This window comes from Monodelphis domestica, chromosome 5, assembly GCF_027887165.1.
Source record: "Monodelphis domestica isolate mMonDom1 chromosome 5, mMonDom1.pri, whole genome shotgun sequence".
In the NCBI taxonomy this organism is placed as follows: Eukaryota; Metazoa; Chordata; class Mammalia; order Didelphimorphia; family Didelphidae; genus Monodelphis; species Monodelphis domestica.
In genome coordinates this window covers 229,656,032-229,669,939 of record NC_077231.1, presented here as the reverse complement: position 1 = coordinate 229,669,939, position 13,908 = coordinate 229,656,032, and the positions used below count along the sequence as shown (strand labels likewise).

Below are 13,908 nucleotides of genomic sequence, written 5' to 3'. Positions count from 1 at the left end.
ATTCAATAGACTTTCTCTATTATAGGATGGTAAGAAACTGAAAATGATTAGCAATCGGTAATACAATGGAATCTGAAAAGGTTTTAAAATTCACATCCAGATTTCTGTAAGGTTCTTCCCCTACCCCATATTTATTATCCATCTAGATTCTTTTTGTCACCCTTCTTATGTTCCTCATACACGTACTGGGCAGAATGTGGAGAAGTCCCATATGGGATGTGTTGCAGAAACTGGGCAAGCCAAAATGATAATGGGATATAGGGAGATGCATCTCCCCCTTGAATCTTAAGATTAGTTAAGCTCTAAACTGCAAGGTATCCAAACAGCACAAAAACCTCCTGGATCAGATGTAAAGAAACATGCCCTAAAGCTGTAAGCTGCATGAGCTCTATAAGGCTCTGTGGAAATAGAAGTTGTTTGAGGTGGGCAAGAAACTGAGCTATGCTTTTTAACAGCATTATTCCTCCAAAAAAAAAAGAAAGAAAGAAAAAACCCAACACTGAATGGGGTCTGTTATAGAGTAAACCAGTTAGATGGCAAAACAATAGCATAATTTGCATATGAGATAAAAAGTACTTCTTAGTGTTTTGAGTCAAGAGAAAGAAGGAAAAAGCAGGCTTATTCCCTAAAACTTTGATGTCAAATCAACTGATTTTTAACTAATTGCCCTCCCTGTGAAAAACCTTTACTAATAGCCTTCTAAACTCTTGAAAACTAGAAGGGGTGAGGTTTCTTTTCTCCATGCTGAAAAATGGCTAGGGCAGGCTAGAAAAACCCATATGGAGTGTAGGAGAGGGGTGGCCAAAAGGATAGGGGATATCACCCTTTACACAGAGACTTGAATCAGAGATAGCAGTGTGAGGAGTCAGTGGAGCAACATGCTGGACAAGTGCACAGGGTGGCAGGGGTAGTTGGGTTTGTAGGAAGGAAGCAGGAAAACAGGGGCATTGGTGATTTGAACAGGCAGAGGGCGGGGCAGCAGTGACTGATGGAGGGAAGGCAGGCAGGTTGGGTTGTCTGGCGAAAAACTTACTCCTTTAACTGAAAACCTTTCTTAAAAATATTTGAGAATTCTATCCCTCCATGGTAAGCCATATTATGGGTTTTTAAATTAACATACAATAACTCAAGTATTATATTTGTAAGATTTATTAAAATAAAAAATTAGAGTGAACTCTGCCTAAGTCCACCAGGAGGAAGAGAGAGAGGGAGGAGTCACAGCAAACTTAAATAAATCACATAAACAGGAGGATGCAGGAAAAGGAAAAAGGATTCTAGGTAATACAGAAAGAAATTTTGGGTAATGTAGTTTTTAGGGGTTCAAGAATTTCCAACTATACAAAGGAATAAACTTATTATAACTATAACTGCAATTACATATAACAACCATGCAATGTAAGCATTTTACATATATCTCATTTGCTCTTCACAACAATTGTGAGAGGTGGGTATTATTATAAGTAACATTTTCAGCTAAGCAACCTGGGTCAAGTGAAGGTTCTATTTCTTAACCAAAGCCACAAAACTAACAAGTATAAGTGTCCCATATAGCAGTCTCTACTATGCTACAAGGAGGTCTGACTCACTCTCCTTTACCTCTCTCAGTCTCTCTTCCTTCCTCCCCAGTCTTCACTCTTATCAGACTTATTGGTTTTTCCCCATTTCTATCCCTGGTTCACTAGGATTTTTGCATACAATCTCCTCCCCTGCTGTCTAATGATCTCATTCAATTAGTAACAGCTGTTTTTGTCTTTTTGTCCCTGTGATAGCACTTGGCACTTAGTATGAGATTCCCTATAATTTCTTTGTTCATGGTATTATCTAAATCTGGAATATCTTCCTTATTCTTTTTAAATATTCCTGGCCAACTCAGAAACCATTTTCTCTTCTTCTTTCAAAAATTTCCTTATAGCACTTTCACTTTTCTTCGTTACATGTATGTTTTTTTATTTCCTTATTCACAGCCATACATTTAAAGGTGAAAGAGAATTTAGAGGTCATGTTGTCCAACCCTCTCATTTTATAGATTGGAATTGTGACACTTTGAGATTTTGATTCACTTGTCCAAAGTTACACAAGCAACCAGGTGACATAGTGAATAGAAAGCTAGATTTTGATTCAGCAAGAACAGAGTTCAAATCTTCTCTGAGATACTAGCTTTGGGACCCTAAAGAAATCATTGATCCTCTCAACCCCAAGTTTCCTCATTTTAAAATTAAGGATAATTCAGTCCTTAGTTTGCAGCAGCTCTGAGGATCAAATGATATACTATGTGTAAGTGCTTTCTAAGTTCCAAAGCACTATATAAATGTTGGCAGTTGTGGTTATACTTATTATTAAATGAGTTTGTTAGTAGTAGATGTGGGATTTGTACTCACATCCTCTAGTTTCAAATCTATTGTTCTTTTAGCTCTTCTGTGGTATCTTTCCTCATTGATCCTAAGCTCCTCAAGATATCTCAAGGGTCTTGTCTCAGCCTTATTACTTTCTCCTTGTCTCAGTACAAGAATGTGAATGCAACATTGTGCTCAAAATCTGCCTGAGCCATGTTCATCCTAAATAAATCGTGGTTCCATGTGTGCAGCCATTGCAAAGGGGCCCCTTCTCTGAATCTATTCTTGTTTTGTTATAGATTGGACCACAAGAGTGAAGCAGATTGCTAAATTGTGGAGAAAAGCAAGTTCACAGGAAAGAGCTCCATATGTGGTATTTTAAAATAATTGTCCTCTTTATGTGATTGACATTTATTTCTTTTTAAAGTCTTGGGATTACAAAAAACATTTTCCATTTTAATACTTCCACAATTTAACATGGATTTGCTTTAAACATTATTTTCCTAAATCATTAGATGTTAATTTGAAGATGTTTTGATAGGCTAGGTTTTAAAAAGCTGTTGATGCTTAAGCTTAAAAATCAATTGCACATTTACTTCATTTTTAAATTAAATGCTTTTTTTCTTTTAAGGAGGAGCACACATGAATGAAAAATATCATTCCTTTCTCAGTATATCTATCTAATTTTTTTTAACAATTAAGTTGTTTAGCTACAACAGAATGACCTTTGTATTTTGGGAACAGGTGCATTGTGTCTCTCTTCTCCCTTATCTCCTACCACCCCTCACCAAATGTCAGAACCACCATGTTTTTTTAGATATTGTTATTCTTGAGGACAGAGTTGGAAATGGTTTTGAGATTTTCCTATTAGGAGTTTGCAGTTTTTAGTTTTCATCTTCTGCTTAATACTTAAAAAAAAAAAAACATTTAAAACTATTTACTAAAATAATTTTGGATTCATTATAAAATTCAAAGAGCATTTTTGCTCTTTGGCCGATTGAAGCCTTTCTAACTCAAATGAAATACTTTATTTGCAGATTATATAGACTTAATGACAGCTAATTGGTTGTCCTGAAAATAATATTTATTACATGCTTAAATAGAGAGCAACAACCAATTTTGTTTTAGTGAAGGTAAAACATTTTTACTTTTTTCTCCTATATCCAAACTTTACCATAATTGTAATAGTCTGCTTTTAAATGTAGATCATCTTCTTTTGTATTTGGCTTTAGATCTTCAAGTTTAAGCTTTTAAAGAAGCAATGTCCTATGTCCTAATTTTGTCTCCTTTCCTTCTGCCTAAATTAAAATTACTCTCCTTTACATTACATAAATCTTACATTCCTTGAAATAAATGAAATATATATATATATATATAGATATGCATTCGGTATTATATATTTTTCCTTTGCTTTTGGATCCATTCTCAATGGTGGATAATAATAAAATCTTTTCAAAAAGCATCTTCAAATATGATGGACAATGAGATGGAGAAACAACACTTTAGAGTTCAGTCTTTCATAGAAAAGACTGTAAGTCTTAAGAAACAGTATTTTTCATCTTTAATTTTCCTTTCTTTTGCTTAGTCAAGTTTTACCTAAAATTGCATTTATGCTTACAGCTCTTATCTTTCATTGTTTGCCTTTTTTTAAAAGCAAAAAGCAAGAGATAACAGAGCTGCTCAACGTATTAATAAAGTACAGATGTCAAATGATTCCATGAAGAGGCAGCAACAGCAGGATAGTATCGACCCTAGTTCTCGTATTGATTCAGATCTATTTAAAGATCCATTAAAGCAAAGAGAATCTGAACATGAGCAGGAGTGGAAATTCAGACAGGTATGTGTTATTTATCTGGATTTTATTTTTTAATTGCTTTTCAGATAGGGACATCAATTTCTAAGAGGATGATATGGGTAAAGGAGGCATGGACCTAGAGACCTCCTCATTCAGACAGTTGTTCATTATGGGACACTGGAAAAATTTGTTTTCCTCTCTGTATAATAGTGATAAGAATTCATGGACTATCCATCTCACAGAAATGCTATAAGGAAAGTATTCATTAAATTAAAATGTACTATGTAAATATAAATAGCTTTTTCTTATTCTAAATTTGATTTTGCCCTTATATAAAAGCAAAGTGACATGTTTACATGTTTTTAAACTCTGAATACAGATTCACTAGGAAATTTATGTTTACAAAACTATTTTCTTCCATTTGGAATTTAGTAGATATTTAAATTATTCTTTTTTCAAAAGTTCTTTGCATTCCATTTTCATATAAATTTTTTATGCTAAGAACTGTTGGAGTAAACACAAAGATAAGTAATATATGATCCCTTCCCTTAAGAATTTATTTTAACATTATTTTATTTGGTCATTTCCAAATATTATTCATTGGAGACAAAGATCATTTTCTTTTCTTCCCCCCTCCCGTCCCCACCCCCCCCCCCCACCTCTCCCCTAGCCGACGCACGATTCCACAGGGTATCACATGTGTTCTTGATTCAAACCCATTTACATATTGTTGGTCTTTGCATTAGAGTGTTCATTTAGAGTCTCTCCTCAATCATATCCCCTCAACCCCTGTAGTCAAGCAGTTTCTTTTCCTCAGTGTTTTTACTCCCACAGTTTGTCTTCTGCTTGTGGATAGTGTTTTTTCTCCAAGATCCCTCCAGGTTGTTCAGGATCACTGCATTGACACTAATGGAAAAGTCCATTACGTTCGATTTTACCAGAGTGTATCAGTCTCTGTGTACAGTGTTCTCCTGGTTCTGCTCCTTTCGCTCTGCATCACTTCCTGGGGGTTGTTCCAGTTCCCATGGAATTCTTCCAGTTGATTATTCCTTTTAGCACAATAGTATTCCATCACCAACATATACCACAGTTTGTTCAGCCATTCCCCAATTGATGGGCATCCCCACGTTTTCCAATTTTTGGCCACCACAAAGAGCACAGCTATGAATATTCTTGTACATGTCTTTTTTCCTTATTATCTCTTTGGGGTACAAACCCAGCAGTGCTATAGCTGGATCAAAGGGCAGACAGTCTTTTATCGCCTTTTGGGCATAGTTCCAAATTGCCCTCCAGAATGGTTGGATCAATTCACAACTCTGCCAGCACTGAATTAATGTCCTTACTTTGCCACATCCCATCAAGCATTCATTACTTTCCATAGCTGTTATGTTAGCCAATCTGCTAGGTGTGAGGTGATACCTCAGAGTTGTTTTGATTTGTATCTCTCTGATTATCAGAGATTTAGAGCACTTTTTCATGTGCTTATTAATAGTTTTGATTTCTTTGGCTGAAAACTACTTGTTCATGTCCCTTGCCCTTTTATCAATTGGAGAATGGCTTGATGTTTTGTACAATTGATTTAGCTCTTTGTAAATTTGAGTAATTAAACCTTTGTCAGAGGTTTTTATGAAGATTGTTTCCCAATTTGTTGTTTCCCTTCTGATTTTAGTTACATTGGTTTTGTTTGTACAAAAGCTTTTTAATTTGATGTAGTCAAAATTATTCATTTTACATTTTTTGACTCTTTCTAAGTCTTGCTTGATTTTAAAGTCTTTCCCTTCCCAAAGGTCTGAAATGTATACTATTCTGTGTTTACCTAATTTACTTATAATTTCATTCTTTATGTTCATGTCATTCACCCATTTTGAATTTATCTTGGTGTAGGGTGTGAGGTGTTGATCCAGACCTAATCTCTCCCGCACTGTCTTCCAATTTTCCCAGCAGTTTTTATCAAATAGTGGGTTTTTGTCCCAAAAGCTGGGATCTTTGGGTTTGTCATATACTGTCTGGCTGAGGTCACTTGCCCCAAGTCTATTCCACTGATCCTCCTTTCTGTCTCTTAGCCAGTACCAAATTGTTTTGATGACAGCTGCTTTATAATATAGTTTGAGATCTGGGACTGCAAGGCCCCCTTCCTTTGTATTTTTTTCATTATTTCCCTGGATATCCTTGATCCTTTGTTCTTTCAAATGAACTTTGTTATGGTTTTTTCTAAATCAGTAAAGAAATTTTTTGGAAGTTAAGTGGGTATGGCACTAAATAGATAAATAAGTTTGGGTAGGATGTTCATTTTTATTATATTGGCTCGTCCTACCCATGAGCAATTAATGTTTTTCCAATTGCTCAAATCTAGTTTTAGTTGTGTTGGAGAGTGTTTTGTAGTTGTGTTCATATAGTTCCTGTGTTTGTCTTGGGAGATAGATTCCTAGGTATTTTATTTTGTCTAAGGTGATTTTGAATGGGATTTCTCTTTCTAGTTCTTGCTGCTGAGCTGTGTTGGAAATATATAGAAATGCTGATGACTTATGCGGGTTTATTTTGTATCCTGCAACTTTGCTAAAGTTGTTGATTATTTCAATTAGCTTTTTGGTTGAATCTCTAGGATTCTTTAAGTAGACCATCATGTCATCCACAAAGAGCAATAATTTGGTCTCCTCCTTGCCTATTTTAATGCCTTCAATTCCTTTATCTTTTCTAATTGCTACTGCTAGTGTTTCTAGTACAATGTCAAATAATAGAGGTGATAATGGGCATCCTTGTTTCGCTTCTGAGTTCCCTTAAGGAATTGAAAACATAGTAAAAGAGGTTTTCACCTGATAATTGTTCTCATACCAGAAGGACTGACTTCTCCTTTACTGATGTTGAATCTAAGATTTTTAATTTCTTTTTCTTCCTTCAATAGCAAATGCGACAAAAAAGTAAACAGCAAGCAAAAATTGAAGCCACACAGAAATTGGAACAAGTGAAAAATGAACAACAGCAACAGCAGCAGCAGCAGCAGCAGCAGTTTGGTTCCCAATCACTTGTGAACCAGTCTGGGTCTGACACTCCTAGCAGTGGAATACAAAGCCCTTTAACTCCTCAGCCTGGTAATGGAAGTATGTCTCCTGCACAGTCATTCCACAAAGATCTGTTTACCAAACCACAGCTCCCTGGACCCCCGACTACAGCAGCTTCAGATGATGTATTTCTAAAACCCCAAGCTCCTCCTCCTCCTCCTCCTCCAGCCCCTGTCCGCATCCCAGTGCAGGAAGCCCTTCCTCAAACTCAAACTTCTCCATCACCATCCTCACACATGTTTTCATCAGGTTCTTCAAGCTCACAGCCTCCCTCTCCAGTGGATCCTTATGCTAAAATGGTGGGAACCCCTAGACCACTTCCAGCAGGTCCGAATTTTCCTCGAAGAAATTCTGTTGGACCAGTAGAAACCTGCACAACTCCCTTGTCTCGTTCCATTCAAGTAACTGAAACAACAGCAAGTAGGCTTTCATCTGCCAGGGATGTGTGTTCTTCCTCTTCAGCTAGTAGTGACCCCTATGCAAAACCCCCAGATACACCTAGGCCTGTGGTGACAGATCAATTTTCTAAACCCTTGGGCATACCGAGGTCTCCCATTGTTATGGAACAAACTGGAAAAGGCCCTTTAACAGCAGCTGGAACGAATGATCCCTTCACTAAACCATCTCCTAGGCCAGATAGGTTTCAAAGACAAAGGATGCCTGATCCATATACACGACCCCCTCTGACACCTGCCCCTGTTGATAGTAGTACTGGACCTTTTAAACCTCCCATGCACCCTCCTCAACCCCAACAGGATCCTTTTGGATCAGTGCCACAAACACCAAGAAGAATGTCTATTGACCCCTATGAAAGGCCTGTTTTGACACCAAGGCCAGTAGACACTTTTGCCCATAGTCAGTCTAGTGATCCTTATAGCCAGCCTCCTCATACTCCACATCCTGCAATGAATGACTCTTTTGCCCATCCTTCAAGGGCTTTTTCTCAGTCTGGGGCTATGTCCAGGCAAACTTCTCAGGACCCTTATTCACAGCCTCCAGGAACTCCTCATCCTCTCGCAGATGCTTTTTCCCAGTCCTCAGGAACACCTCGACCCATCAAAGATCCCTATTCCCAACCTTCTGCAACTGCACGACCTACCACTATTGATCCATATATTCAGCAGTCTTCTACCCCCATGCCCTCTGCACAGGCAGATTTATTTGTTTCATCACCAGGTAATCAAAGACATTCTGATCCTTATGCCCATCCTCCTGGAACACCACGACCTGCCATCCCTGTTCCTTATTCACAGGGATCAGCACTTCCAAGGCCAGGGATTCCAGAAAGTTTTACTAGATCCCCAATGACAAGACCAGGGCTTGTGCCAAATCAAGATACTTTCCTCCAGGCAACACAAAACAGAGGACCAACTTTATCAGGGACTTTTGTAAGGTCATCAGATGCATGTTCTCAAACACCAAGACCACCAGGTCCTGCTTTGTCAGAAACTTTTAGTCATGTTCCTCCATCCCCTGCTCATGACCCTTATGATCAGCCTCCAATGACTCCAAGACCTCAATCTGATTCCTTTGGAACTAGTCAGATCAGCCATGATGTTGTCGATCAGCAAAGACCAGGATCAGAAGGGAATTTTAATGCATCTTCAAATTCTCCAATGAATTCTCAAGGGCAGCAATTTTCTACTGTCCCCCAAATTCCTGGTCCAGCACCAACTTTAGCGGTAACAGATACACAGAATACCATAAATATGTCTCCAGCAGATACAGAAAAGCTCAGACAGGTAAACTAACTGTATAATCATGATGCTTAAGTATATTATGTAAAAAAAAAAAATCTGTGTTTTCCCCCTAAATTTAATAATCTCACAAACCCAAGAAACAAAACCATAAACTTCAACTTCTTTTATAGAAGAAGCAATCTCATGGAAAGAGAATGAAAATTTGAGTCTAAAGATTCTGTGTTCAAATCATTCCACAGCTACTTATTATGTGGCTTGGGCACATAATTTACCTCACTAAACATGAGTTTCTTGATCTATAAAACAAGAGGGTTAGAATAGATGACCCCTGAGATCATAATCTTGCTTAAATTCATGATTTCTGATCTGTTTTCATTATACAAGTTGTATCAAGTTCAATGGAGAAAGGAACTTTTATTATGTTTTTTTTACATGTGGTCTGTTTTATATCTTGTGATGACCATGTCGGTGGGTGTAGTTTAAAATGGTATGGTTGGGGGCATCTGGGTGGCTCAGTGGATTGAGAGCCAGGCCCAGAGATGGGAGGTCCTAGGTTCAAATCACTTCCGAGCTGTGTGACCCTGGGCAAGTCACTTGACCCCCATTGCCTAGCCCTTACCACTCTTCTGCCTTGGAGTCAATACAAGATAGAAGGTAAGGGTTTAAAAAATAAATAAATAAAATGGTATGGTTTCTTCCTACATAAAAATGGTACTCAATTGTCCTTTCCTATATGCCATTACCATTACTAATTATGAGACATTGCTATTTTGAAACGTTTAGTTTTCAAGAAAGAAATGTGAATATTTAAAAACTTTATTTTGTTACTTTTAGACATGAAAGGCTGTCTTTTCAAAAAACCTTTTTTATATTATGAATCCATGAACTATTTCCTTTTTTCCCTAACCAGAGGCAGAAGTTGCGTGAAATCATTCTTCAGCAACAACAACAGAAAAAGAATGCTATACGGCAAGAAAAAGGATTACAAGACCCTGGGTCCCTGCAACACTGGCAACCAGAAAATCTCAACCCGATGTTTAATAGACCACCACCTCCTTATCCTGGGAACATTCGAGCTCCTGTTGTTCCCCCTGGTGGGCCTAGATTTCCCCTTTTCCCAAAAGAACGAGGACCATTTCCTTCTGATGTTCCTGGCATGGGAATAAGGCATCATGGGTTAAGGTAATGTGTCATTTTGTTTCCAGCTTCAGAATATTGATATAGCTAAGGATAGACCATTAAAAATATCAGTTAATATAGAAATTTCAGTCACTCAGGCTTATATCTGCTTCACCATTTCCTCTTTATTTAAAATGCAGGCAGTAACAAAATTTTGCTTTTTCTGCTGAAGAGAATATCAACAAAATTAGACTTTCCCCCAAAAACTGAGATAAAATTCTCTTACTGAAGTTTTTTAGAACTCTGTTATAACATATATGTCTGATGATGACTAATAGTCAAATTAAAAGCTCACTTACTACAATCTGTAATATCCTTTGCCTATAATGTGTTGACAGTTTTGTGGTTCTACTTTTTAAAACCAAGTTCTAAATAGATGTGTTGTAGGCTGAATATTTTTAGGAAATTTTTATAAAATCATAGGGCTAACCTTTTTTTACCCCTTGCACATAATAGTTATTTCTTCTCACTGTTCATGTCTTGTTCAATATCATATTCCTGGAAATACTCCCATGCTGCACTTACTTCAACTTCTTGCCTTTTCTTCAAACCTTTTCCCAAATATGTCCCTATTTTAATGCCTACCTGACCTTTAAAAGAAAGTAAATCCTTTAGGTTTATATATGCCTCTCGAGATTTTGTAGAGGCACCATCCTACAATATGAATCAACTCTGGGTTTTTATTTAGTTATTTTATCTATTAAACATTTATTAACTTGCTTTAGTCCTTGTCCTGCATTTGTATTATTTATCTTAAACTCTCAACTTCAAGAGTTCGGTTACAAATATTAATTCTCTTACATGATGCTTAACTACACACATACATATGTAAATCCTTCTTAGTGAGGATTTGGTTGTCCTATTAGGCCTTAATATTTTAGGGCTTTAATGTAACTATTTTAGATTTATGATTAAAGTTATTTTCCTACTAACCACACATTTTAGGCATACTCCTTGAAAAATGTTAATTTCCCAAAATTATATATCTTTTTAGATTTGGATTCCCAGGTGGGGGCCATGGTCCACCATCAAGTCAGGAACGTTTCCTTGTACCACCTCAGCAAATGCAGGGCCCTGGTGTTCCTCCACAGCTTCGAAGATCAATGTCTGTAGATATGCCTAGGCCCTTGAGCAACTCACAGATGAATAATCCAGTTGGACTTACACCACATTTTCCACCACAGGGTATGCAAGTTCAACAGCATAACATCCTGGGTCAAGCATTTATTGAATTGAGGCACCGGGTCCCTGATGGAAGACCCCGGCTTCCCTTCAACATTTCTGCTAATAATGTCATGGAACCAACTTCCCAACACCATCGACATGGGAACCTTATACCACGGACAGACTTTCAAGGTCCAAGACCCACAGATCCAGTCAGGCGGACATCTCAGTGTATACCTAGTCAGACATTGGTGTCTACAAATTTGGACCATATACCATCATCTCAGCAAGAGTCGGGCCAAACTGCCCACCCTTCTTCTCTCGTCATGCGCTCTCTGAGTCTTCCTTCAGGAAATGATTTTGCAGGGTCTTCGCTGCCAACTCCATTATCAACTGATGAATCTAGTAATTTACAAATGCCCAGCCAACCCACTGATAATCTAGAAGAAAAGCTTGATCCTGATGATCCTTCTGTAAAAGATTTGGATGTCAAAGATCTCGAAGGGGTTGAAGTCAAAGATTTGGATGATGAAGATCTTGAAAATTTAAACCTGGACCCAGAAGATGGCAAAGGAGATGAGTTAGATACCCTAGGCAATTTGGAAACAAATGATCCCAACCTTGATGACCTCTTGAGATCGGGAGAATTTGATATTATTGCATATACAGATCCTGAACTTGATCTGGGTGATAAGAAAAGTATGTTTAATGAGGAATTGGATCTAAATGTACCAATCGATGATAAATTAGAAATGCAGTGCAAAACTGAGGAACCAAAAAAGGATGACAAAATTGACAGGAATGTAATTTCTTCTGATAAACTTTCTCCAAAGAAAAAGTCTACTATTGTGAATGAGATAAAAACAGAAGTACTCTCTCCACATTCACAAGAAGAAGCAAAATCTGAAAAAGAGAAAAGTGAAAACAGTACCAATACTGCCTGCACCCAGCTTTCTACTGAAACTGAATTAAATGAAGTAGAAAAGGCTTCTTCAATATCTTGTGATCAAGATAGAATTGATAATAGGACTAATCAGGAAACTGTTGGGTTAAACACACATGTACAAGGATCTACTCAGATGCCTTCTCAAGATGTAACAAGTGCCTGTAGCATTACTGAGTCTACTCCAGTTCTCTCAAGTTTACTTGCTAATGAGAAATCTGATAATTCTGACATACAGCCATTGGCGTCTCCTCCACCTTCTTTGCCAGATACTCAATCTAATCATGTGTCAAGTTTGCCTACAACTTTAATACCACCTTCTGGACCAGTTTTGGACCATACAATGAATTCTAATATGACTGTGGTCTCCAGAATGAACCATACTTTTTCTCAAAGTGTAAATGTAAATCCAGGATTCATCCACAATCAGCCAGCAAATCATAGTTTTGGGACTGGACAATCTAACAATCAAGCTGTTTCTGTAGCAAATCCATCTGGTCCAAGTAGCATGTCTGGACCCCAGCAGTTATTGCTTCCTCAGACATTAGCTCAGCAGAATAGAGAAAGACCTCTTCTACTTGAGGAACAACCACTTCTTCTCCAGGACCTTTTGGATCAAGAGAGGCAGGAACAACAACAGCAGAGACAGATGCAAGCCATGATTCGCCAGCGATCTGAACCATTCTTCCCCAATATTGGTATGAGTTCCATAGCATCTTTTGTATAATATTGGTTCAAATTATTCAGTTTCAATTTTCAAATTTAAATTTCATTAAGAATTAGAGGTTTTGAAATCAATTTCAAAACTGCTTTTGATGTATATTTCATATAAAAATAATATTGATGTCATTTTTTTTATCTCCTTTACTAATAGTATCCCATTATCTTGTCTTGTATAGAGAGGCTATCAATTGTAATAAAGCATAGGGGAAAAAAACCCAAACTATCCCAGCAGAATCTGATAAAATAGAGCAGATCATACCCGTAGTTCCCTATGTATGCAAAGAAAGGAGGTACTACATTTTCTCATCTCTTCCTCAGGAACTTAATAAGCTTTAGTTTAAGAAATTTTGTTACTACTCTTTCCATTTAACTTCTTGTTATATATAACATTCCTTTGATATAGCAGATCCTATAATTTCCCCCATGATTCTATGCATTTTTCATAGCCATTATTTCCTACATTGTAATAATGTTCTGCTACATCCTGTAGAATTATAAATAATGAGTTACAACAGTATTATATTTTCAAGGTTGCTTATATGTTCAAGGTTGATTCATGTTGTGAAGATCAGTTTTTGAATGTCTTAGACACTAGCCCTTTGTAAGCTTGAATAATCAAAATCAAGAGTAGTATTCCCTTGCCCATTCTTTCCAAAAAATGTTGTGTAGCACTTTTTTTTCCTGGGCAGCACTGAGATTGTTGAAATTAAGCAAATTTGTAAAATGAAATATTTTATTTTATTATTGTAGCTCCTAGTGATCAGGAAATACTTGAAAAACTTATTTTTGATACCTCTATAAATAATATTTTAACTTGTTCTTCAAGTTTCTCTCTGAATGAGAGCTCAGCATTCATGTGCATGCATGTGAGCCCATATACACACAAAATATAACATTAGGTAAATTTTAAAAGGTGCTCAATTCTTTGGAGAAGTTTAGAAACTAGAGACTTCTCACTGAGTAATAGTTCTTTTCAAGGTATTTATGTCTATATCTTGTTCTTAGAGAAGCA

At 37.1% G+C, this 13,908-nt stretch overlaps 1 protein-coding gene across 12 annotated transcripts in view; it reads left to right on the top strand.

Annotated features, from left to right (window-relative positions):
* KMT2C (lysine methyltransferase 2C) overlaps window positions 1-13,908 on the top strand; it is a 337,243-nt gene that overhangs the window by 274,369 nt on the left and 48,966 nt on the right. For all 12 annotated transcript variants that reach the window (XM_056799936.1, XM_056799944.1, XM_056799939.1 and 9 more), the window contains 5 exons: window positions 2,633-2,706; window positions 3,988-4,170; window positions 7,031-8,929; window positions 9,798-10,069; window positions 11,061-12,871. In XM_056799936.1, the coding sequence (XP_056655914.1) occupies window positions 2,633-2,706; window positions 3,988-4,170; window positions 7,031-8,929; window positions 9,798-10,069; window positions 11,061-12,871 (4,239 nt within the window). The remainder of the gene's footprint in view (window positions 1-2,632; window positions 2,707-3,987; window positions 4,171-7,030; window positions 8,930-9,797; window positions 10,070-11,060; window positions 12,872-13,908) is intronic.